General features: G+C 47.9%; 2 protein-coding genes across 2 annotated transcripts; both read right to left on the bottom strand.

Moving 5' to 3' along the window:
- Window positions 1–796: 796 nt before the first annotated feature.
- S100A10 (S100 calcium binding protein A10) lies at window positions 797–10,902 on the bottom strand. The gene is made up of 3 exons (XM_032464255.1): window positions 10,651–10,902; window positions 4,098–4,250; window positions 797–1,215 (listed from the first exon to the last, which is right to left on the bottom strand). Exons 2-3 carry the CDS (start codon window positions 4,227–4,229, stop codon window positions 1,054–1,056), a joined length of 294 nt encoding a protein of 97 aa, XP_032320146.1. The 5' UTR covers window positions 4,230–4,250; window positions 10,651–10,902; the 3' UTR covers window positions 797–1,053.
- Window positions 10,903–16,725: 5,823 nt separating this feature from the next.
- LOC102507932 (28S ribosomal protein S10, mitochondrial-like) lies at window positions 16,726–18,142 on the bottom strand. Its single transcript, XM_032464775.1, has 2 exons — window positions 18,107–18,142; window positions 16,726–17,390 (listed from the first exon to the last, which is right to left on the bottom strand). The coding sequence occupies exons 1-2, from the start codon at window positions 18,140–18,142 to the stop codon at window positions 16,860–16,862; spliced, it is 567 nt and encodes a 188-aa protein (XP_032320666.1). The 3' UTR covers window positions 16,726–16,859.
- Window positions 18,143–24,869: the final 6,727 nt, after the last annotated feature.

Here is a 24,869-nt window from a genome sequence, read left to right as displayed (position 1 = left end):
GTTTCCCTTTGCATGCTTTTCTGTGTGATGGTGGATGACCTTACACTGAACTCTTCCCCAGAAGTATGTTGTTTCCATCTTCACTGACCAATTTAATTGGGACAATTTCATGTGCCAATTCACACATCATCTCTCCATAAAAATACAGAGTATTGTATTATTAGTAAGCCTAGCTATTATAATAACAGCAGTGGAGTGCATGTGTGCCGAAACTTGTAACAGGCGCAGAAAGGGCTGGGAGAAACATTTTGCAATTTATCAAGACATAAACACCGGCATTTCACTTGCACACAAAAGCACTACACCATTGTATGGCTCACGCCTCGCCTACTTCCTGACATCTCAATATAGTCACAGCATCTCACGACAACTCAAAAAATGTTAATGTGACAGTTACTGACGCATCACACTAGACTGTTTTTTGATTAGTTGTCTTAAATGGACTTATTTTTACCCTAGAATTTTTGCTGAAACTGCTATGAAGAATGGACTCAGACGTCTCAGGTATTCAACGTGCTGGTTAGAAAGGCGCTGATTTAACTGGGCAGGACTATGCTCAGTAATTACAGAATTAGAATAGATTCCTGAAGTGCCTTCTCTTAATCCTTGGAGATTTTTCTCTTAGCTAGACACAGCTGCAGGCAGATCCATTCAGAAGCCTGAGTGGAGAGTGCTTCCCATTTCGCGGGTTCTGCGGACGGAGCTCCGCCTCGCGCTAGGCGCCCAAGGGCGCGCGGGCCCTCTGTGAAAGGAGGCAAGGGACAAGCATTTCTGAAGAAGGAACAAACGTTCTGTCTTGAATTCAGAACTAAAAAAGGATTTGGTTTATTGAGGGCAAGAGGATGCAAGCAATATAAAAATCAAAAGCTTATCTGGCTTTAAGTGACTTTTCTCTCTCTGCTTCTCCAAGGGGAGTTGGGTTTTATTTGTACATTTTCTAAGGGTCCCAATCTGCTCAGGAAATCCTTATACAGGGGGAAGCTGTGGGGCAGATTCCTTAAGCGACCCTTTGGGAGACTTCTTATCAGGGCAGGAGCGACTGCTCAGCGCGGCCTACTTCTTTCCCTTCTGCTTCATGTGCACCACAAAGTAGTCATTGCATGCAATGGTGAGCCCGGCGATCAGCGAGAAGAAGCTCTGGAAGCCCACTTTGCCGTCCCGGCACTGGTCCAGGTCCTTCATTATCTTGTCCACGGCCAGGGGGTCTTTTTGATTCTGGAAAAAAAAAAAAAAAAAAAAAAAAGGCAAGAAATATCAGTCAGTGGTTGCAATGACAGTCTTCTTTGAGTTTCTTCTCCTAATCATTTGAATTCTTGGTTTAGGTCATAAGTGACATTTGGAGGTCTCCTAAATGTACTTTACTGCTTTGAGGGAGCATTTCAGTAAATTCATATTTAAAGCTGGGCAGGAGGTTTCCGTGGCATTCTTTCATGCACCTATAGAGACCCTGGAAACAAGCCTGTTTCCAGAAAGAGGAGATTCAGTGCCAGAGGAGGGAGACCCAGGACTCTGAGCCCTCAGTTCACTGGGAACCCAGCACGGCCTTCTGACTTGCTTTTCTTACAGTCTGTTACCACAGTTTTCAAAATCATAAGATTCTGCCTAAGAGTCACCCCAAACTCCCCCATCTTATAGTTTAAATTGACATTCTCTTAATAAGCTTTCATTCCTGATAGCGTGGTTAAGTCCTTTAAAAAGGAAACTCCTTTTGAAAGATCTCATAAGATTATTTGAGGAGTAAGTTTCAGATCATTGTCCTGTGGATTTTAAAGAGGTGCTACTGATGCCATGGGCTGTGTCAGGGTTGAAGAGGACAGGCAGGTGGTCCTCATCTCTTGGCACCGCTGAGGCCAACCTAGTGCGGCTCCACATAGTCTTGGCGAGATGACCTGTTGTAAGTCTCACCGCTGCATGAGCCTCTGTGTAGCAACTAAGAACTGAGGTTGGACTAGAATGTCTCTAAGGTCACTTCTATTCTTAATAAGTTGGTCAGTCTACGCCGTCCTGTGCTCTTTGCTGGGTGTTTTACGTTGGACGTACTTCAAAAGCAGTCTGTGTGATGGAGTCATAAACTCCCTGTGACGCTCGACGCGTGGAGCCGAGATGCGCAGGCAAGATCCTCCCCATCCCTCTTTTTCGGTCTTGCTTCCGTGGTGATTGGCTCGATCACTCCCTTTTGCAGTGATGATGCTTAGAAGTGGGAAAGTGCAGTTTCTCCTGTCGGGTCTGTGCCATCAACCAGAGGGAAATACGGCTCTTTACAGGCGTGAAAGGGCTCACGTAAAATATTTATGAATTCCATTGATTGTATATGGGTGAGGGGACTGACACTCAAGCGTCCCAAGTGTGCTGGATGTTTCTAAACTGCACTCAGAAATCCCTTAAGTAAAGGAGTGAAGAAGCAGTGGCATTTCTTATACGCCCTAAGCCATCAACTAGACCCTGTTCTGTTCAGCTACCTCTGCTTTTGGTGGGTTTCAGCTAATTCTGGCCTCAACCCCAGCTTCCTGGCTGTGGTCAGAAGGAGTGAAATTTGGATGACATAAGGGGTCAACTTTAGAAACAAAACACTCTGTCAGTGCAGAGAGTGTGGGTGTGCCTGGGATTATGAGCCCATGCTTGGAATAAATTACACTGCAGTGTTCAGTACTTGGTGCTACATACATCCTTTATGTTTCTCAAGCCACAAAGCCTTTAGGAGGAAGGGTCTGAGTCTCATGTGATAGTCATCCCGGCTTCTGTGCAGCAACACCGTTAGCAAGTGCTCAGAAGCAGACCAAGAGCACCTTTGTTTGTGTAATGGGCAGGCTCCCAGCGAGCACACTTGGTCCTTGAATTTTATGCTTGCCTCGAAGGATCACAAAAAGTAAAAGCGATCTTGGAGATAACCAGGCCCAGCCCTCTCATTTTACAGAGGAGGGAAGCTATGCCCCAGTGTCAGGGCAGAGCCAGGTCTTCTAACTCCCGGCCTGGGGCTGTGTCTCAGAACCGTACAAAAGCAGAGCAGCAGTACCCTCTAGCTCACGTGCTAGCTGCAGCCCTCAGAGACGAGTTAAGCTATTTATATGTTTATTGACTGGTATTGATGACATGTAAATCACTTGCACTACAAAGCCCTGTGTTTACTGAGGCGGCAGTTGGGGCTTGGCTAATGCTGTTCAGCACGCAGGGGACAAGAGGCAGGACCCTGCCTTTGCCCATCACCTCCTTCCCCTCTTTAGAGCCGAAAGCGTGATTCCACACTGAGCACAGTATCGATCCCTTCAGGTGACTCTGGCTGTGGCAGGGAGAGAAGGGCCTGCATTTCAGTCTGGTTATTTTTTAGGCAATGTTTCACCACCAGTGAAATGCAGCAACCACCTCCTGAGGGCTCAGGTGTAAAAGGACAGCTGTGCCTTGGGGCCTAATGTCCTGAGTGATGTGTCTGAGCAGGTGGCTGATCCTGGTCTGCTCCTCACGGCGCCCTCAGGCTGTCAGAGGTGAGGCATAAACTCAAACTGTGCTCCTGTGTTTTCACAGCGTTTTCAATGTGAAAAGCAGTTATTTCTGGAGCAATGCTTGGCTCTCATCCAACAGATACTTGACACCATTCCTTTAGATTAGAGCTGGAAAAAAATTTTCTAAAAGCCTTTATCTGGAGGTATTTAAGAAGGGAGATTCAAGTTGCTCAAAGTGGATGTGACCAGGATGTGGTACCTCCAATGCCAGGCTGGTGGACCTTGAGGGCAACCAGGCAGCCTGGTGGATTATTCTCTGGTGAAAGGCCTTCTTTCCTGCAAGTCTGCCTCAGTGGACACAGATGGCTCCAGATGGAATCTTTCTAACAAACCTCGTCTTTGGTGATTTCTGTGTAGTCTCATTTCATCTCCAAACTGTAAGCTCCTTGAGCACAGGGGCCGTGTCTTCTTTACCTTCTGTCTCCCTCCCAGTATCTTACAAACAGTAGGCACTCAGTAATGTTTACTAAGTAAATGAATGAAAACACCTTTCTAGTAGTGACTTCCAGAGGGAAGGGGTGGAAAGAGGAAGGGAGAGGAACCAGGGCCCAGAAGCATCGATCTTCATGCCTGGTTCTTTCTGAGCCTTTCCACACTTACTTCCAAAAATCCAGGGAACTCCTTTTCCATGAGTACTCGCAGGTCCTCCTTTGTTAAGTAGCCTTTATCCCCAGCAAATCTGTGAAATGTGAACATCATGGTTTCCATGGCGTGTTCCATTTGAGACGGCATTTTGGTGAGGTCTGTTGAAGCCTATTAAAGGATGTAAAGAAACGGAATTTACATTAACTTTTAAGCCACAGGCACTGCCGTTCTTTTGAGGATGGCTGGAGGAAGGGAGATGACCTCATCCATTCAATCCTTTCCAGCTGTAAACGCCCATGACTATAAGGACCGAATCACCCCAGGTTTTGGGCCTCCTGCTGATGGAAGGAGGCACCCCAGGTATTGATGTTCTGAATGAGGGATTTATCCAGGTACCTGCTAATTTTGGATAAATCACCTAATGAAGGATAAAAACTCTGATCGTTTGAAAAAGCAGGATCAGGGACCCCCCTTTTAACTGACAGAGCACCTGCTGAAAGAACGGGTGTTTCACATTCCTCTTGGCACTGGTAAATGGGACTCTATCTTAGATATGGCTGAGTACCAAGCCCCACACAGTCAGGCCTGCTTAATATGAAAACTCTGGCTCTCCAAGCTTAACCAGGTAACCTGGTTCAGTCTCACTCTAGGGTTTAGAAATCTGCTTACAAAATGAATCTTGCCTGCTGGGTACGTATTCTTTACTAAAGTTCTGAACTCGTTAGCGATTGTAACAAAGATACTTGCATATTAGGTGGTAATGTGCAGATGCCCTACCCAAATAAAAGCTTCCCCAAAGCCCATTATCTACTTCCTCGGGAAGGAACAAGTAATAGTATGCCCTAATTCTTTTGAGGACTTGATATATTCTTGGCAGCGCTTGACAGAAGAGCTACTTTTACAGACCGGGGTACAGTGGGGAGAGGAAGAGCTTTTCATTGTGAATAGTTTAAAAGAAAGGAAAGGGAACACGTCAGGTCGTTATGTTCAAGTATAATGACTGGTGGCGTACATCTCATCCAGACCCAGTGCCTGGTACTTAATAGAAGCTCAGTGAATTCTGCTTAATTGGAAGGCATGCTTTGGCCAGAACAAAGTAGCTTTGGCTAACACCACCTAAAATCACGACTGCAGAGGAAGCAGGTCAACTTGAATGGAGACTGTAACACCACTCAAAAACAAAAACAAAAACAAAAAGTCATGGCGGGGAGGGTATAGCTCAGTGGTAGAGAGCACTGTGCTTAGTATGCACAAGGTCCTGGGTTCAATCCCCAGTACCTCCACCGAGAAATAAATAAACTAATTACCCCCCACTCCCCCCAAAAGCCACAAGAATAGTCTTTGAGCCCAGGTTGGAGGAGGGGCTGGTGCCTTCTCTGAAGAGCCCCAGCAGGAACTGGAGACATGCTTTCAGTCTGGTTCTTGTTGCTGACATACACGTGCTCAACACAGATCCCTGAATGCTGTCGTTCAGAGGAGAATGTGGGATTGAGCAATTACACTGAGTCAAAAATCCCACCCCCAGAAAAGTACAGGAATCAGCACGCCAAAGAATGTGCTACTCTAGAAGAATGCAGTAAACCAGAGTCAGGCATGATTCATCTGGAAGGCAGTTCTCTTCGAGAGAGCAGCAAATTCTAGGTCCACTGTGGGATGAATTCCAGGGGAACCACACCCTTTTCCCTCTCTTCCCACACAGCCAGGATCTGGCTTCACACGGCAGTGGGCTTGGAGGGAGTCAGCCTTGCCTGGATTGGCTCTGAAGTCCAGCAACTCAAGAGAACTGGACTGAGTCACCTATGGGAGAAGGCTGTGGCATCCAACCCCAGATCTGAAGTAACTCAGGAAAGGAGGCAGCCACCACGCGAGTTTAAAAATACCTGTGTCCCCGCTCAGAGTGGCAGAGCACTTCACAACCGATGCCCAAAGATCCCAGAAACTGGAACTGGCTGTGGGCACCGAGATCACTTCCATCACAGGGCAGCGCCGAAGGAAAATGCATTGCGAAGCCAGAGAAGTAAGAAAGGGACTGCAGGACGTTAAGGACCCCTAAACGGGGAACCAGGCTAATTTAGGGGCTTCTGAGAAAGTTGTAAGGCTGAGGAGGTCCTGGCCACCCTTGAATATCTTCTTCAAGAGAGTGAGGCCAGCCTTCCCTGAGTGAGCACTCGGGTCTCGGGTCACTCCAAACCCAGCCCCAGGTTGTCCATGCCCATTGTGAAGGGCCAGGAGCGCTCCTGGGCCACCGGAACCCCCTCTGCAGCCTCCCCTCGCTGTTTATTCAGCACATGGGCTGTGGATGCAGCAGCCAGCCGGACTCCCTATTTGTCTGCAATAAGAACGCAGAACAGGGGCCAGTCAGGAGATGTGAGGTAGTGGGAGTGAAAATAGCTTTGAAAACCGGAGGAGATGACCAGTCTCATCAGGAACCAGCTGACCAGCGCTATGAGCAAGTTACTCTGTTCTGAAGGGGAAGCCAGCACACTGGTTTTAAAATAAGATGAAGGAAGAGGGGGAAACGTGATGAACACTGCTCTCCGGGCTAGCAGATGAGCTGCGCAGCTCTCCCACAGGGCTCGGAGGCCCACTGAGTCCGCCCGCCTGGCCCTCCCACCTTGGGCGGGGCCTGCCGGGCTGGGGGCAGCACTGACCGTAGGTTGCTAAATTAGCTGCACTTGAGGGTCTTGAATCCAGCATTTCCAACCCCTCTGCCACTGCCGGGCAGGGTTGGGACTTGGAAACACACACTGGATGGCGGCGGGCCTGGGGCTGAGAGACAGCAATGTCCTCTCTGTCCCCCAGACAACCTACTCCTGCACCTGAAACACTCAGTCCATGTAATCATTTACCTGTGTCTCTCCATCTTAGGTTTAAGTTCCTCTAGGTTAAGAACTGTGAATTATTCTGTCTTATCCACGAACTACTAAATAAACGTTTGCTAACGAGAGAATGAATGAATCAAACAATCCCTTTGGCTGGAGCTGAGGTGCAGGTGTGATTACCCAGGTCTGGGCTGAAACCCTTGCCGCTCAGAGCTCTGTGGGAGGAGGTGAGGGCTGGGAAGGGCCAGGAGAGCGGCGGCCTAGGAATGAACAGCAGAGTGCATTCCGAAGCAGAGGAGAACACTGTGTGTCCTGCTGAACAGGTCAGGCCACCCACAGGACTTTTCTTTCTCTTCTCACTCTTGCTGTCACCTCGAGTTTTGGTTCATCCCACTTTACCGCCCTCTCACTGGGTTTCACAGGATCTATCTACCTCATTGTTCATCTACTTTTTATTGAATCATTTTATTCTGATGTCTGTCCACAGGTCTGAAGAGTGGAAGCTCAGATGTCTTTCTCTGTGTAGTTTTCTCTACAGAAAAGAATTCTAGGCTCTACAAATTTAGTCACAGTGTTGAGAATTCAGTTTTCCATTTTTGCTTTTCCTAGACTGAGCAACTATTTTGCATCACCCAGTTATGGAGTTAAGCACACGTGCACGTGCACACATAATACACCGGCGCTCCCCACCCGCCCAGCTCCATGGTGCCTGCCTTTGGGGAGTTCACCAGCTATGTCATACTGTTTAAAATTGTATCCTGAATTCTAGTTACTGTGTTTCTGTTTCCTTCCCCACTAGATTGTGTGGGCTCCTGGAGCAGGGTCCAACTAGCTAGCACCCTGCCCTCAGAGCTTGCTCAATGAATCAGTAAAAAAGGAAATGGGAACAATATAAATTTTGATCCTCCTGGGAGTAGCAGGGAAGCAGGAGGCCTCACAAAGTGTCTACTCCTAAGCAGTACCAAATGTTTGCTCTGGACTCATGCCCAGATCCAGGCCATAATTTCAAAAAGGAGGCTTCTAAAGAGTAAGAGGTCTGATTCACTTTGCTCTTCTGTGTCATGTCCATACCGCAGTTTTCTTACAGCCCACCCAGAAAGTAACTGGCAGAGTGTCACTAAAAACAAACATCTGTTACCTAAAATGTGTTTAAGGTTTCCTTCCTTTTGCTTTGGCGATTTTAAAAAGAAAAAGAAAACTGAATTCCCTTTAGGGATCAAATTCTTTCAATGGATCTGATCCAGGCTGTCCCTCCCATCTTTCACCGGACATAAAACTCACCCACCAAAAAAGTGGGCAGCAAAAGAAAAGTTCCAGATGCAATCGAGGAGGAGAAGGAGGAGGAGGTGGAGGAGGAGGAGGAGAAGAACCTCCGAAGCCTTCTCTACCACAACAGAGTACATTCAGTTTTCCTTGAAGAATTGTCAGGCATCAGCCAGAATAGGCAAACAGCCATTGCAACAACTGCTGTTAAATCCATTGGTGGATTGGGTGGTAATTATTTAATGGAGGGCTAGGAAGTGCTGAAAATAGTTAAAAATAAGCAAATTCATTCTTTTTACATTTGATGTGCGATCCCCAATATTATTGAGTTTCCAGGAAAACGAGAAGCTTAAGAAAGATCCTAAAACTTCAGTCTAGCTTTCCCAGCACTCTGAGTGCTAATTTACACATTATAACTCTGAAAGGATTCTGTTGTTTCCCTCAGCTTTAAAACACTGGACTGTATCAAGGGCACACCAAGTGGGTAGTGCTCTAAAAGTCACATTTTTTGGAGCTGTCTGTGGAAAGCAAGAAGCCACCCAGTCTCAGCTCCACACAGCCCAAGGCCTGACCTCACTGGAGTGGCTGCTGGACAGGCAGACCTGGGAGGAAAAGGCCCATCTGATGTGTGCAGGAAAAGCCAGGGAAGAGCATCAGCTGGAAATCAAGGTGCTTTCTGCCCTGCAGACCCACAAGAAAGTTTGAAGAAATAAGAATCTCCAAATAGTGGATCAAGGACCACGATGAAGAGAGTAGTTTCTGGCTGTCAAGGAAGGACTACATCATTTGGAAGAGATGATGACATGGAAATCAGACAGGAATCTCTAGGGACAGGGCTGATGAAGAAATTTCATATGAGTTATATGAACTCATTCCTGCCCTAACCCCTGGCATTATCTTTTGCAATTTGCTGCAACACATCGGAGGCAAAGATCACTGATAGGTTTCCATGAGCCTGGTCTCACCTGAAGGGCAGGATGTAAAAATCGACTGCTGCAGGCTGAAATTCAAGCTGCAGGGGAAAAGAATCTGTAGCTACTGGGGACCTCTTAACGGGAAAAGCTATCTCCCAAGTAAAGCTGAGGCAGCCTGCCAGCAGGCATACAGGCGGATAACCCAGCAGCGGTCCTGCCATGGCCCTGCCAATCTTAATTGCAGCCCTCACCCACAGGTCAGTCAAGAAACCTGTCCTTCAGATTGCTGGCCAGTCCTGGTGTGACTCACTTCCTCTTGGAAAATGCTCTCTAAGATGGCACAGTTCCCATTTTCCTTCAGGGTGTGTTCTGCCTGAACCACCAGGCAGAGAGAAGCTGGAACCATCAGCGCCACACCCACATGGTCTCACAACTGAGTCACAGGCCTCCACTAGGTGTATCCGGGAGCCCTTTGTGCTAACCACGCCCTGCAGAAAGCTCCCAGCTCGAGGGAGGGGAAGGGGTGGGCCTAAAGTATTCCAGAGTTTGGCTTAATGTATTCCAGAGTCTGGCCCAGGACTAAGCGGTGCCCCGCCCACAGCCGGCAGCTCTGCTTCATATCCCCGCAACCTCCAGCACACCCCCCCCCCCGCCCCCCGGCCAGGGTTTCAGTTAGGTGGAGCCCGGATGAGGCTGGAGAGTGCAACATCCTGGGCTGGGGGTAGCCAAGCGCCATTCCTTTGGCCAAGCTCAAGTTGTGACCAGGTGCCAACGGCTCACTGCACTGGGCCAGCTTATTCTGGGTTGGGATATCCTTCATGAAGCCTGCTCTTCCTCTATCTCTGTATAGTTCCACTTGTTCAATTCAGATAGCAAGAAGGGAACCCTTTCTGTACAAATATCACTTCACATACCCCACTGTGCCCACCTCCACCCCGCAAAACTGCTTCGTAAAGAAAACAAATGGACCTTCTTCCATCCGTTGGCAGTAAGAACCTTCCCGTCTAGCAGACAAACAACAGGAAGCCCAATCTGAAGCATCGGGGAGTGGGCCTCAGGAGTGTCCTTTAGAAAAGGAGCCGCCAGCCCTCCCCGAGGAATCGTCCAGCTAGAAGGAGGAGGAGGCTACGAATATCTGGACAGAGGGCAGCCTGCAGCCGGAGCCCACAAAGAAACAGGCGGGCCAGAAGCGGGGGTTTGGATAACTGGGGAAATTAGTAGAAAAGTGAGCGTAAAGAAAAACAGAAAGGTAGGAGACAGCAGCGCCCAGGACACCAGCACGGAGGTACTGTAGTAAAGGACAAGTGCCCCCTCCTCCCGCCCCCGAGGATGTGGGGGGTCGCGCCGCAGTGGGACAGGCGCGCTGCTCGCCACGCCGGGGTGTGGCCCAGAGCGCGGAGCAGCGGATGCCCCCGCATCCGCAGTCGATTCCCGACCAGCACCCCGACCCCCGGCGCCGGGGACGCCGCGCGACGCCGGCCCCGCGAGCCGGAGCAGCCGATGTGGAGGTTTCCCCAGAGCGAGGGGTCTGGGGCCGCGGACGGCCCGGGACTGGCGGGCGGAACTCACCTAGGCAGGAGGCGCGGCGGGGACTCCGGGCTGGCTGGGACGCGCGGCCAGTGAGCAGATCGCCGTGGGCTGGGCGCCTTAGTACGTGGGGGCGGGGAGGGGGGAGGCAGGAGGAGCCTGTGCCGGCGTCGGGGCCTCTGCTCACCCCACCCCTTCTCCTCCCTCCTCTTCCTGCCCCCTCCCCCCGCCCCAGCGCTCACACCCCAGGCGCAGCGCACCCACCGCTCTCCCGCAGTGCAGAGGAGCTCCTTCAAGCCTCCACCCACCCCCAGTGAGAGCAACATTGTAAACGTCTCTTCCTACTCGAATGCTCTCGAATGTGTTAGGACGTCCCCACCCTCGGCCGTGCCCTTCCTCTTGGGTTTGGTTTTGGAGAGCGAGTGAATGTGGAAATCAAGGAATTCAGCCGTTTTGCGGGTGGAGTGCGCTGGCCCAGAACGAGATTTTTAGCGGCTCGTCTGTAACCTACAGGTCTAGGAATTAGTTTCTAGATGACACTGGAGGGAGGGGCACGTGGAGTCCTAAAGACCGCGAAGGCGTCAGGCTTGGTCAATCTCAGATTAGGCCTTAGGAGGCTAGTTCGGAGGGGCTCCGGGGCCTCACCCCCGGCTCGGCGGCCGGCTTGCGGAGAAGCAGAGTTCCTGCCTCGGCCTGCCCGCTGCCCGCGGTTGGGGAGGGAGGGTGCTGCCTGGCTTGGCCTCAGGGCGGTACAAACCCTTTGTTGAACTGGGGATTTACCCCTCTTAGTGTGACTGGTTTCACTTAGTCGAGAGTTCAGTTTCAACTATAGTTGCTATTGTTAACACCAGCTTCAAAATCTCCTTCTTGTCCTGAAATAGGCCTGCTTGGGTCTCAAAGCCCGTTAGAAGAAATTTGGAGAAAATGGAAGTGTTTCCTAGCTGACACTATTCCCTGCGCCCCCCCCCCCCCCCCCCCGCCTTAGACGTTTATTGTAGTTTAGGGTTAACTGCAAACTACTAGCAGCTGTTGGTGAAAAAGGGCCCAGGGCCAAGTCCTGGGTTTTCCTTTGTTCCCAGGGGAGGTCCTGGGAGGAGTGAGTGATCCCAAAGGAATGAGCAGACTTGGGGAATCCTCCAAGTGCCATCATGTGACTAATCTTGGCTCCTGCCAGGAAAACTCGGCTTGTATTGCAGCTCTCACTCTGCTGAGTTCCTACAATCCTGTTGCTACATGTTCGGGGGAGGTCCTGCGCAATCTTCCCATAGGCTCCCTAAGTTCTTCCTAGGCCCCCGGTTACAGTCAAGAGTGGAGAAAATCCTGGATCCCTTTAGTTCCAGGAAAGATGCAGCTGGATTTAGGATCGGAGCACCGGAGTTTGCATATGCTATACTGCTTATCTGATTTCTTCATTTGATTCACAAACATTTAGGGGCTCTTAGAGTATGTGTTAGGCCCTGGGGATTCGAAAATCGGAAAATCGGTCCCAACCCTCAAAGAGCTTCAAGTTATGTTGGGAGATAGGTGAACAAGCAGTGAAAATCCAGTGAGCTCAGTGAATGGTCAAGGACACTATGGGACACTGTGAGAACATTGAGGAGGGGGTCTCCAAGTTCCTGTGGAGTGATTGCCGAACAATTCCTGGAGGAGGAACATTTAATAGATATTAAAAAAAAAAAACAATAACATTTATTGTGAGTTTTAAGTCTGATTATTAAAAAAGGTTACATTCCTGCTGTGCCAGCTGCTGAGGGCGCAGCGGTCAAAGTGCAGGGTGGGCGCCGGCTCTGCCCTCCGCAGCGCTTTTCACTCTAGGTGCTGGGAGGGCCACGGAGCTCTGAGTACCTGCTGTGCCTGTGACCTCTCTCGAGGGCAAATGGTCCCAGGCAGTTCTTTCTCCAGAAAGTAGTTACATACAGTGTACAAACGCGCATACGGTGGAGCCAGCTCTGTTTTCCTAGTGACAGCTGGTCAGACCAGGGTCTAGCCCCTGAGCCAGAGCTGTCCAGCAAGGATGGGGAAGTGGCTGGGGGAGAGGGGAGATGTGGGGAGAGAAGACTGAATGTCCTTCAAAGGCATGGGGACAGAGGCTTTGGACAGTGTGGTTCCTGGAACAAAGAGGAGGCAGTGTGCGTGCTCACCACCAGGCCCACGGCGTGCTCACCACCAGGCCCACGGCGTGCTCACCACCAGGCCCACGGCGTGCTCCAGTGTACAGAACGCTGGGAGCAGGGCGCAGCGTTCTGTCTACTAATGAGGCAGTGTTGGGTATTTTCCCATTTTTCCATGCCACTAGCAAGAAAACCTCTTACCCAGTGATTCTCAATTCTTAGGTTGGTGGTTGCAGCAAAGAGGGCAGGTTGTCCACCAAAAGTGTGTGTTCTTCCCATCATAGTGTAGAGGTGTTGCTGAGAAGTGGCTGCCAGGCCAGAAATTATGTTCCTAGTGCCCCTTACATCTACGTGATACTCTGGGACCAGTCACTGGCAGAATGGGGCTGGAAGCTATGTATGTCACCTGCAGGCCAAGGGGGTTAAGAAGTGACTTTTCCACATTCTTTCTCTCCATTTGCTGGACTCTGAAACGCTAGGGGTGGAAGAGCCACAGTTGGAAGGAGCCTGGGTCCCTGAGTCACTGAGTGGAGGAAAACCACTAGCTGACCAGGAACATCTTCACTGGGCTAGTTATGTGGGTGGGAAAGAACCCAGGAACTGGAGAATTTATTTGTTACAGCATAACTCTAATGAATAGAGTGGCATTCTTTTGAATGCTAGTATTTTTGGCAGCATACTCAAAAAGACTAAGTGGCAAAACTACAACGAGGTATCACCTCACACCCGTCAGAATGGCCATCATCAAAAAGTCTAGAAATGAACAAATGCTGGAGAGGATGTGGAGAAATGGGAACCCTCCTATGTTGGTAGGAATGTAAATTGCTGCAGTCACTGTGGAAAACAGTATGGAGGGTCCTTAAAAAACTAAAGATAGACTTAACATATGACCCAGCAATCCCATTCCTGGGCATATATCTGGAGAAAAGTCTAATTTGAAAAGATGCATGCACCCCAATGTTCATAGCAGCACTATTTACAATAGGCAAGACATGGAAGCACCGTAAATGTCCATTGTCAGGTGAATGAGGGGAGGGTATATATAGCTCAGAGGTAGAGTGCATGCTTAGCATGCACAAGGTCCTGGGTTTAATCCCCAATACCCCATTTAAAAAAGAAAAAACCTAATTACTCCCCATCCCTCCCCAAAAAAAGCACTGGAAAAAAAAACCCCAGTTGAATGGATAAAGAAGATATGGTACATACACATAATGAAATACTACTGAGCCATAAAAAAGAATGAAATAATGCCATTTGCAGCAACATGGATGAACCTAGAGATTATCATACTAAGTGTGGATTCACTAACATGTGGAATCTAAAATATGTCACAAATGAAGTTATTTATGAAACAGAAACAGAAAACAAACTGATGGTTACCAAAGGGGAAAGGAAGTTGGGGAGAGATAAATTAGGAGTTTGGAATTAGCAAATACAAACTATAATATATAAAATAGATAAACAACAAGGTCCTACTGTATAGCACAGGGAGCTATATTCAATACCCTGTAATAAACCATAATGGAAAGAACATGAAAAAGAATATATGTATATATATATATATGTAAAACTGAATCACTTTGCTGTATACCAGAAACTAACACAACATTGTAAATCAACTATATTTCAATTAGAAAAAAAGATTAAATGGCACATACACTAATTACACTATTATACTGATCACACTTCAGGATCATGGTGGCACTGTTCAAGTCGAATGATCTACTGCCTTGATAACTCTCTCTTAGATACTCAAAGGGCAAAGTTCTGGCAGGTCTGGCAAGTGCACAGTTTCTTTGTTTCTTCATACTCATCAGGTTATGCCCTGCACCACACAGAAACCATGGGCAGCCAAGTTCTGTCTGCCCAGACACTGTGTTAATGGCCTGAATCATAACTGTAGCAATAGGAAACTTTATCCATCAGTTACAGAGCCCTCGTAAGGAGTCACAGAGGTCCTCTGTGGCAATTTGGTTGAGAATTACTGATTTACAGTTCCCTCGTCAAGACTTTTGCTGGCAACCCCAAAAACAAAACAGAAAAACAGACCCCCAAGTGTGGCTTTACTAGTGCAACCTAAATAGGGAAATATAATTTATTAAATTTTCCCCATATTGTTTAACATTTACAATGTTATCAGTTTCTTACTGTCACATATAATAATTATATATAAAAGGGCTGTTTTTGAATAAACATCTTTGCCCACAGGTTTATTTTCTTAGGATAGATTCTTGTCAGGGACTACCATTTTTGTTTGTTTATGTGGGTCTTAAAGGGTAAACAGGGGCTGACAGGAGGGAAAAGCACGTATCAGAGCAGGGAATTGCGAGGTATCTTATCTGTTCCACGAATTGCCCCACTTCTGCATGGGGAGAGCGCAAAGTCCCTTAGGGCCTTAGATGGCGATGAGTCCCTAGAGGTGCCTTTCTTGGGGGAACCTGGGATGCCCTGAACATGTTCCTGAACCAAACTTGGGTCTGCTTGCCTGTGAGCAGTAAAGCCAATCTACTGACATCAGTTTGTGCCGAAGGAAAGTGCAGCATTAATTGTAAGGCTGAAGACAAGGAGTCTGGGGCAGCAAATGCTCAGAAAACCCAAACCCTCTGATGGGTTTCAGGGAAGCAGTTCTAAAGGCAAAATGAGGGAGGGGAGTTACAGGGTGTGTGATCAACGCATGCACAATTCTCTGATTGGCTGGTGGAAGGTAAAAGGGTGGTGTCACAAAGGTTTACGTTGTTGTCGGTCTTCATACCCCAGTAGGTCTGGGGGCCCTGTGCTCACGGTCAGCAAGTAGTTACCGTCTCCCATTTGGTGGGGGGTTTTAGCATCTGTAAAACAACTCAGGAAATGAGCATCAGATACTGTTATCCAGGTACTTCAGGAAGGAACTCAAGATTCTGTGACTGTCATATGGCTGATCTACTGTTTAAATTCTTATTAGTTCTTCTGGCCCAACTGCTGTTTTTGTCACTACATGTTCACATCCTTTCAGTCACTTACCAACTGAGTGGCTCTGGGAAAGTCATCTCACCACGGTGAACCTGTCTCCTAAAGAGTGAAATAGGGCTAGACACCCATCTTCTGGGGTGGTGGCAGAGTGAACCAACTCCTGGCCGTGAGGAGCATCCAGCTTGGCCCCAGCACACAGCAGCTTCTGGACAGCAGGTCAGCTTCCGTGTGATCCCTGGCCGCAGAAAAGAAGATTTAAGGGGGCTAGGCTGGGCTGCCTCTGTGGCCCAAGGTCTCTGGTGTGGGATTTGTGGGTGAACACCTTTGAGCAGACCTCCTTCTGGGCACTGGGAGGGCTCCACTGAGGCTGCGTTGGCTATGCTGACTTATCTCTTTGAACAGCAGAAGCTGAAGGCCTTTTTTTTTTTTTTTTTTAAACACTGGAGGACTCTGAGCTTGGAGTGGAAACCGTCTGCTTTCTTCTGTAGGTGAGCTGCACATTCTAGTGATTACAACTTACTAAATATTTACAGAGTGCCTACTAATACCCAGAATGTTCTGGGGGCTGGAGATGTGTCAGGGACCAAGACAGACGAATTTCTGCCTTCATGGGCCTTACAGTCTAGTGGGAAAGGCAAATAAAATACAAGTAAAGCAGAAAAACAAAACTAATATAAAATTTTTGGCAAGTTGTAATGAGTGCCTTGATGGGAAAAACAAGAGTTCTGAATGAGAGAACTGAAGTAGAAAGTCAGGGAACACTACACTGATGAGGGGACGTTTAAACCTGACTTAGAGGAAGAAGAGAAACTGGCTGCAAATAAGGGAGAGGCTAGAAGGAAGCTTTCTGGGTGGAGGCAAGAGTGTGTGCAGAGGCTGGGAGGTGGTGAAGGGCTTGGTCTGAGATGGGGATTGGAAACCACCAGTGTGCCTGCAGCAGGGGAGCACGGGGGAGGGGGCTGGACATTCAGAGAGATGGTATGGCTACAGAACAGAGGGGTTAAGAGCCCAGAATTGGGAGTGACTCATATTTTCTCTACCACTCATTCGCTGTGTGATTTTTTCCCCTGATTCTTGTTGTTTATTGATCATTTTTGTCGACACCATCTTCACTGGAGACGCCCTCCACTTAACATGCACGTCTGGTCCACCCTCATTTCACATCCCAGCGCAAGTGGTCTCCCTTAGACTTCATGACTTGCCTTCTTCTTTTCCCTCTGGTATTGTCTCCCAGGTTGGCTTCTGGATGTGTTCTGGTAACTGTTCTAATTTTGTCTTTGTAACTTCCATGGCATCTCCCTCAGGTAAGTTTCGCTGAGTATATTCCAAGTAGACATCAGCTGTACTTCCAGTGAGATGTTCTAACTCTAAGCATCTGTAAAGTGTTCTCATTTCATGCTGAACTCTGTGCTTCTGGAAAATGTGCACTGATTTGAGAAGAGTAAATCGCTCTGTTTTCCTTGGAGGTTCATGTACTTTGATAGAGATATCACGTTCTTTAGCAGCAAGCATGGCAAAACATTCATAACTGTCCAATACAGCCTTATCATGGCCTGTTACTGAAACTGACAGGCGCTTATATAATGTGTCTGGTTCATCAGAAATGGTTATCATAGGCTTGGTCAAATCCTTGGGAACATCAATGTGTGAGTTTGAAAACTGTACCCGCTTCCTATTGGAACTGAGGATGAAGCCACTATTTTTGGCTGTACTGTTCCTGTACTGATTACAGGAAAATTCCTTGAATCCTGCCGGCCCAGGGCCAGCTATGTGATCTTGAACACATCACATCGACCTTTCCAAACCTCAATTTTCCCATCTGGAAAATGGACTTAAAGGAGTACCTACCTCCAGGGATGTTGTGAATATAAATGAGAAAATGCATGTAAATACTTGGCAGAGGGCCTGGCACATAGTAAGCACCCCACTCGTGTTAACTATAATTATTATTAATAAGTGGGGGGTGGGTTGGAGCCAGACAGACCTGTGTGGGGTCCTGGCTCTGCTGACGATTGTTTTATGCCACGGGCATGTGAGTCTCTGTGCCTTCTGTTTCCTCATCCATGAAGTGGGCTTCAAATGCCTGTCCTGGGGGGCAGTTATTATGGGGATTATATGAAGTGATTTATGTACAAGGCCTTTCAATTATTTTAAAGTGTTTTCCTGAATATATCCAGCCTCTTAGAAAACACTCAAAAAAAGAGACAGACAAAGCCTTGAAAATTAGTCACAAGTTTATGGGTCTGCTTGTGTTATGGACTGGGTGGCCAACAAAAAAACCCCTGGGAATTCTAAACCTCTTTTTCCATCCTTTAGTCATGAGGAACTCTGATTTTTCATGTCTTCTCAAAGAAGGAGGGGAAAATGACGCTGTACTTTGAGTTAGGTAATCATCCCAGAACAGAACACCAGTTTGTCTGGACCCCGAGAATGCTTACCGTTGGAGAGAGCTCTGCAAGATAGAGCCTGCCCATCGTGGGCTGTAGTCTGCCAGTCTCATATGCAGTTACCTTTTCTTTTCTAAAGCTTGAGAGGAAGTGGTGTTTCAGACAGAAATCCTGAGGGCTGTATGAAGGGGAAAGTTGTTTAACAGATAGATACTCTGTGTTCATGGATATTGGAATGTGGCTGGGGAGGGCTTAGACCCACAGAAATGTGACTCTGTGGGGCCCTGGTGACTCAGACTCCCTGTGACAAGCTGGCTGCTTGGTATAAAATGAAGCTTTAACAATATTAGCCAGCAAGTAGCTCTGGGGTTTCCCAGCAATCCTGTTTCAGGGCTGGAAGCTAGGAGAAGCTGCTGTGTGGGGGTGATGGGTGGTGGTTTGTACTGGGAGAGGGTGTGTCCTTGCTTCCTAGCTAATGCTGTGGGGCCCTCTGGCGGCTGCAGAGAGAATAGCTCTGCAGTGGGATTTGCTTTCTCCTGAATGGTCCTGGCTGAGTATGGAGCAGGAAGCCTTTGTCTAGAAACCCAAGGATTGAAAATGGTGCTGGGAAGTGTACTGAGCTGGCTTGAGACAGATGTTGCCATTCTCTCATGCCTTTGGTAGCATTCTCAGGGTTTCAGTAGTGGAAATGGTAATGTTCTGTGTTTACGATAAAAAAAAAAGCACGAAATTAATGAAAATAGAGACGTTAGGTTCAACATTGCTTGGTGCTGTATAGATCAAGACCTCAACTGGGGCACAGAATTTAATCAGTTTTATTGGTTAGCTTTTAAGTGAATTCAGTCTAACAGTTTTGATCACAAATATTTTGAAAGCCAAAGTGCCTGGGTATTAGAGGATATACTTGCTGTTAATCAACGGGGGCATCTTCGAGGTCTATACTAGTCATATCATGTAAGAACAAAAAGTGTATTCCAGGTCTCACTTACTAAAAATTAACACGACAATTTCATAGTCTACAAATCTCTGTCTCATGTGTTATCTCATGTGTCCCTTATAATCAGCCCAAGGAGTATTTTAGATTGATTAGTGTTATGAGTATAACATTTTATTGTGCTTTATATATATTATTCCTAAATCTCACAGAAGCCCTGTAAGACAGATGCTAAGTTTGTTTTCAGATGAGGAAGAGAGGCTCAGAGAGGTTAAATAGCTTACCTGAGGGCATATATATGGCCCTATTAGAACCCAGATAAGCCTAGGCTCAAAGCCTCTTTCTTGCCACTGCACCACTCTGCCTTTCTCTGGGGAGAGCAGTGACAAGGACAGCTGCTTAGGAACATAACCATAATCTAGGCAGGAACATGGGATGTTCACAAATAGCTCTGATAGGAGGTAGTGTGTGTGCCAGTGTTGTGCAGGTGTAGACAGTAAGATCAGTAGGAATTCAGAAGAGCGGCCCCTTCACTAAGACCCTTAAGAATAACTACACGGGAGATACAGGATTTGAAATGAGCCTTGAAGGCTGGGTCGCTATCCCTTTGATAGGCATCAGTGGGGCATGTGGAACAGGTGCTGAGGGGAGGGCAATCCAGGGGAAGGAGGAGCACAAATAAACACACAGAGGGGCGAATGGGCAGGAGAAGCAGCAAACGCAGCTAGGAAAAGGGTCTGGGTGAGGGATAAAGGTTGATTATTGATGCCTTTTTTTTTCTTTTTAGTATTTAATGAAAACAGTGGTAAGAGGATTAGAATATTGGGGTTTGATTTCAGGTTCTCCCATTTGGCCCAGGACCTGGCCCCACCCACCAGCAGGCAAACACCAGCTCCAGGACTACCAGGGCCCTGCATCCAGAGATCTTGGGATCTAGCTCTGCCCACCAGTGAGCTAGCACTAGCCCTGGGACCCCCTGGACCTCAGCCCCACCCACTAGCGGTAAGACACCAGCTCTGAGACCCCAGGGCCCTGCAGCCACAGATGCCAGGACCTGGCATTACTGGAAGTGGCCACTAGCCCTGGGACTCAGCTTCACTGATTGGTGGCTGGGCACCAGCCCTGGCATCTCCGGGATCCCCCACCCACTAGTGGGCAGACACGAGCCCCAGCCTACCTTGGCAGGACATAGCCAACATATCAGGAGGCTAGCACCAGTCCCAGGAATCCCCCAGGCCCTGGCCTTCACTGCCAACTGTCCAGCACCATCTCTGGGACATCTTGGGCCCCTCAGCTAGTGGACTGACACCAGCTTCAGGGCCCCCAGGGTTCTGTAAACAGAGAACTCAGGACATGACTCTGTCCACTGGACACCAGCTCCAAGATACCGTGGACTCCTCAGCCAGCTGCCCCTGGATCCAGCTGCACTCACCAGCACCAGCTTTGGGATACCCCAGAACCTGCAGTGATCTGTGTCAGGAACTGGACCCACCTACCAGCAGGTCGACACTAGATCCAGGAACTCTGGCCTCACAACCATCCATCCCAGAACCTGGCTTTGCCCTCCAGTGAGCCTGTACTAGCCCCAGAACCACCCCCCCCCCTTCACCGGGGTTCCAAAGCCAGCTACCTCATGGCCCAGCCCCAACAACCAGCAGTTGGCAGCCTCCACCCAAGGCAAGGCCTGGCAGCCAGCTGGACCAGGGGTCAGTCACACCAACCAGACTGCCCACAGTAGTCAGCCAACACAACAGAAAGACCCAGGCAACCATCCAAGGGGCACCCCTAGAGAATATAGCTCTCTGGTGGCCAGAGGGGAGTGCACAGCAGGGACTCATAGGACATTTTCTATAAAAGGCCACTTCTCCAAGGTTGGGAAATATAACCAACCTACCAGATACACAGAAATAAAAACAGCAAATTAGGTAAATGAGGCACCAGAAGAACATGTTCCAAACAAAAGAACAAGATAAAACCCCAGAAGAACTAGGTGAAATGGAAACAGCAATCTATCTGGTGAAGAGTTCACAGTAATGCTCATGAAGCTGATGGAAGAACTCAGGAGAATGGATGGACACAGTGAGAAGTTTTTAATAAAGATTTAGAAAATATAAAGAACCAAAAAGAGTTGAAGAATACAATAATTGAAATTAAAACAAAATACACTAGAAGGAATTGATGATAGATCAAATGATACAGAGGAGCAGATCAGTGAGCTGGAAGACAGAGGAGTGGAAATCACTGAAACTGAACAGGAAAAAAAAAAAGAAATGAGGACAGTTTAAGAGAACTCAGGGAAACATCAAGTGTACTAACACTCACATTGTAGGGATCCTAGAAAGAGAAGCGAGGGGGCAGAAGACATATTTGAAGACATAATAGCTGAAAACTTTGGGAAAGGAAACAGACACCCAGGTACAGGAAGCATGGAATCCCAAACAGGATCAACCAAAGAGGACCACACCAAGACATGTTGTAATTAAAATGGGACAAATTAAAGATAAAGAGAGAACATTAAAAGTGGCAGGGGAAAAGCAACACACCACACACAACGGAACTCTCCAAGGCTACCAGCTGACTTTTCAGCAGAAACTCTGCAGGAGAAGGGAGTGGCACGATACATTTAAAGTGATGGATGGGAAAAATCTTCAACTAAGAATACTCTACCCGGCAAGACTCTTGTTCAGATTTGATGGAGAGAGCAAATGTTTCACAGACAGGCAAAAGATAAAAGAGTTCACCACCACCAAACCAGCTTTACAAGAAATGTCAAAGGAACTTCTCTAAGCGAAAAAGAAAGGGCTACAACTAGAAACATGAAAATTACAAAAGAAAAAAAATCTCATCGGTAAAAGTAAATATTACAGTTAAGGTAGTAAATCAACCACGTACAAAGTGAGTGCGAAGGTTAAAAGATAAAAGTAGTGAAATCATCTGTATCCACAGTAAGCAGCTGAGGGACACACAAAACAAAAAGACAAAAATATCATGAGAAATGATCATCGGGGGAGGGATTGTTAGAATGCATCTGAAATTAAGAGATTAGCAACTTAAAATAATTATGCATGTACATAGATTGCTATATATAAATCCCACAGTAACCAGGTTCTCTGATGCATTAGCTTTGAGCCTTAGGGCAAGTCCCCTAACTGATACAGGAAAATGGGACATGAGAGGATGACCCTGTCCCAGGTCTCAAGCGGGTCCCTGGGACACGCCCCAGGTGAGGGTCCTTGGCTTTGCACAGGAGAGAATTCAAGAGTGAGCCGTAGGTGAGTTAAGGTAGGTTTACTTAGGGAGATGTACACTAGAGCGCAGGCTGTCTCAGAAGGCAAGAGAAAGGCCAAGAGGTGCGGGGTTGGGTGTTTAAAGTAAAAGTAGATACACACTCCATAGACAGAGTGTGGACTGTCTCAGAAAGCAAGAGAGAGAGAGCGCGAACGGGACTGCGAGGCATGGTGTTGGGCGTGGTGTTGCTAGTTCTTATATGCTAACAAGTGAGGACTGTTCGAACTGCTATGGGGAAGAGGCAGGGATTCCCAGCAATTGGGCCACCGCCCTCTCTTTGACTTTCCATGGTTAGCTTTCGGAACGTCATGGCACCTGTACTTCCCCAAGCTAGTACATTACAGTGTGTATTATGAAGCTCAAGGTTCACTGGGGGGCGAATCTTCCGCCATCTTGGGTCTCCACATCTGTTGGGAGTTGACTTTTCCACCATCTTGGTGCTAATTGCTGTGTCATTCCTTTAATGGCTGTTTCCTGCCTCCTTCCTGTCTCATCACCTCTTCGAACCTATTTTTTCATCTTCAAAGTGAGTATAACAATAACCAATATTTGGAACACCCATTGCATTTTACAAATCAGTATTCGTTCAGGTACTGAGTGCCAACTATATGCCTGGCATCATCTAGACGCTGAGGATATAGAAATAAAGACATAGTCTGTGCCTTCAGTAAACCCAGCCTAGTAGGGGAGGTGGGCAAATAAAGCAACATGTAAGGTGAAAAGTATCGTGGCCAAGGTGTCTCTGGTCGTTGCTGGAGTGCAGAGCGGAGAGCAGAGATGGGGAGTTAGGGGAGGCTTCCTGGAGGAAGAGCCACTTGAGGCTAACCTGAAGGAAGAGTAAGAGCCAGGTGAGGAAGGTGGGGGGATGAGGGAGTAAGGGAGAGGCATCCAGAGAACTGTGGATGGTTTGGAAGGTTGAGTGGACACGCGGATATGTATTCAGAGGTTTCAGAAGATCAGGACATAGAAGCCATCAAGGGCCAGATCACAAAGAGCTATTGGTGCTGAGGGAAGGAGTGTAAACTTAATTTTGAATACTGTGAGAAACATTAAAAGTTGAATACTTATATACATTTTCTGATTATAAAAGTAATCTGCATCCATTGATAGAAAAATGAAAAATACAGAAACATATAAAGAAAAAGAAAGGGAGCATCCAGAGATAACCATTGTTCATATTTTGGTAAATATACTTGACTAATGTGTACGTATAGGTCCATTACATCTTGGCTGCTTAAAATGGGGTTCATGGAGCAGCAGTGTTACTGAGCAAAAGTCCACGTGCCCAATGCACAGTGCAGGCCAAACAGACCGGAATGTAGGAGTCTGGAGCAGAGGAAGGTTTATTGCAGGGCCGAGCAAGAATGTGTGGTTCGTGCTTGAAAAACCCAAACTCCCCTATGGTTTTCAGGGAGGTTTTTAAAGGCAAAATTTGGGGTGAGGGCTGCAGGGTGTGTGACTTCTGATTGGTTGGTGGTGAGGTAACAGGGCGGTGCTCCAAGAATCTTGTGCTTGACCTGAAGTTCCCATCCTCCACCTGAGTGGGGGCCTTAGTTCCTGCAGAGGAACGCAAGCATTGTTATGTATATTCCTTAAGGAACCAGGACTCTGCCCCAAGGCTGCTCTGTTGTTTCTTGACAGTTCCTCCCTTGGCTCTGCATCCCCTCCCTTCCCAGATTAGCAACTGTTTGAATCTGCCTTTTGGAACTCAGGGAGGGCCAAGGAGGCTGAATGAAACCTATTTCCTACTAAAGAGAAATGGGGGACACGGAAAGGATTTGAGCGGCATCACCTGGGAGCTTGTGAGAAATGCAGACCCTCAGGGAATCAGAATGTGCAGCTGGAGTGCGACAAAGCTGCGTGGCAGTGCGATCTGCAAGGGGTTCAAGGAGAGGGAGAGCCAGGCTGATCAGAGTGGGAAGGAAGGCTTCTGGGAAGACAGGAGATTTGAAGTAAGTTTTGTGGAGTATGTGGAATTAGGTCCAAGAGAGGGGAGAGAAAGGACAGATGCATTAGTGGTGAGGATACGGTTTGGAAGTGTATTAGAGTTCTCCAGAGAAACATAACCAAGAGGATGCATACAGATACGTATAGGAGGAAATTTATTATAGCAGTTGGCTCATGAGGGGACAGAGGTCGTTGAGAAGTTCCATGATGCGCTGTGTGTGACCTGGAGATCCAGGAAAGCTGGTGGTATAATCTGGTTCAAGTCCAGAGGCCTGAGAATTTGGAGGACTGATGGTTCAAGTCCCCAAAGGAGTCTAAGAATCAGAGCCAGGAGAGTCCAAGTCTGAGAGCAGGAGAAGATGGATGAATTCACCCTTCCTCCGCCATGTCTGATCCCGGTAAAGCCATTGCAGCAGCGGCGGGAGAGAGCAGCCTGACTGCCGGGAGTTGAGGAGGTTCACGGGGCTGAAACGAGGTTGGGGGGTCTAGCTCTTACCAGGCTACCTCTGCTGCCCACTTGGTATTGCATGGACACCTTCCCCAACCTTCACACTTGGTTTTCTTCCTCTGCCAGAAGTTCATCTCTTTATGGGCTGGACTTGCAACGTTCCTGAATCGTCTTTGTTTTGCATCTCTACCAGAAGC

The sequence above is a fragment of the Camelus ferus genome, chromosome 21, assembly GCF_009834535.1.
Source record: "Camelus ferus isolate YT-003-E chromosome 21, BCGSAC_Cfer_1.0, whole genome shotgun sequence".
Taxonomy (NCBI): Eukaryota; Metazoa; Chordata; class Mammalia; order Artiodactyla; family Camelidae; genus Camelus; species Camelus ferus.
Note: the sequence above shows the minus strand (reverse complement) of the source record. Positions and strands in the feature narration are given on the sequence as shown.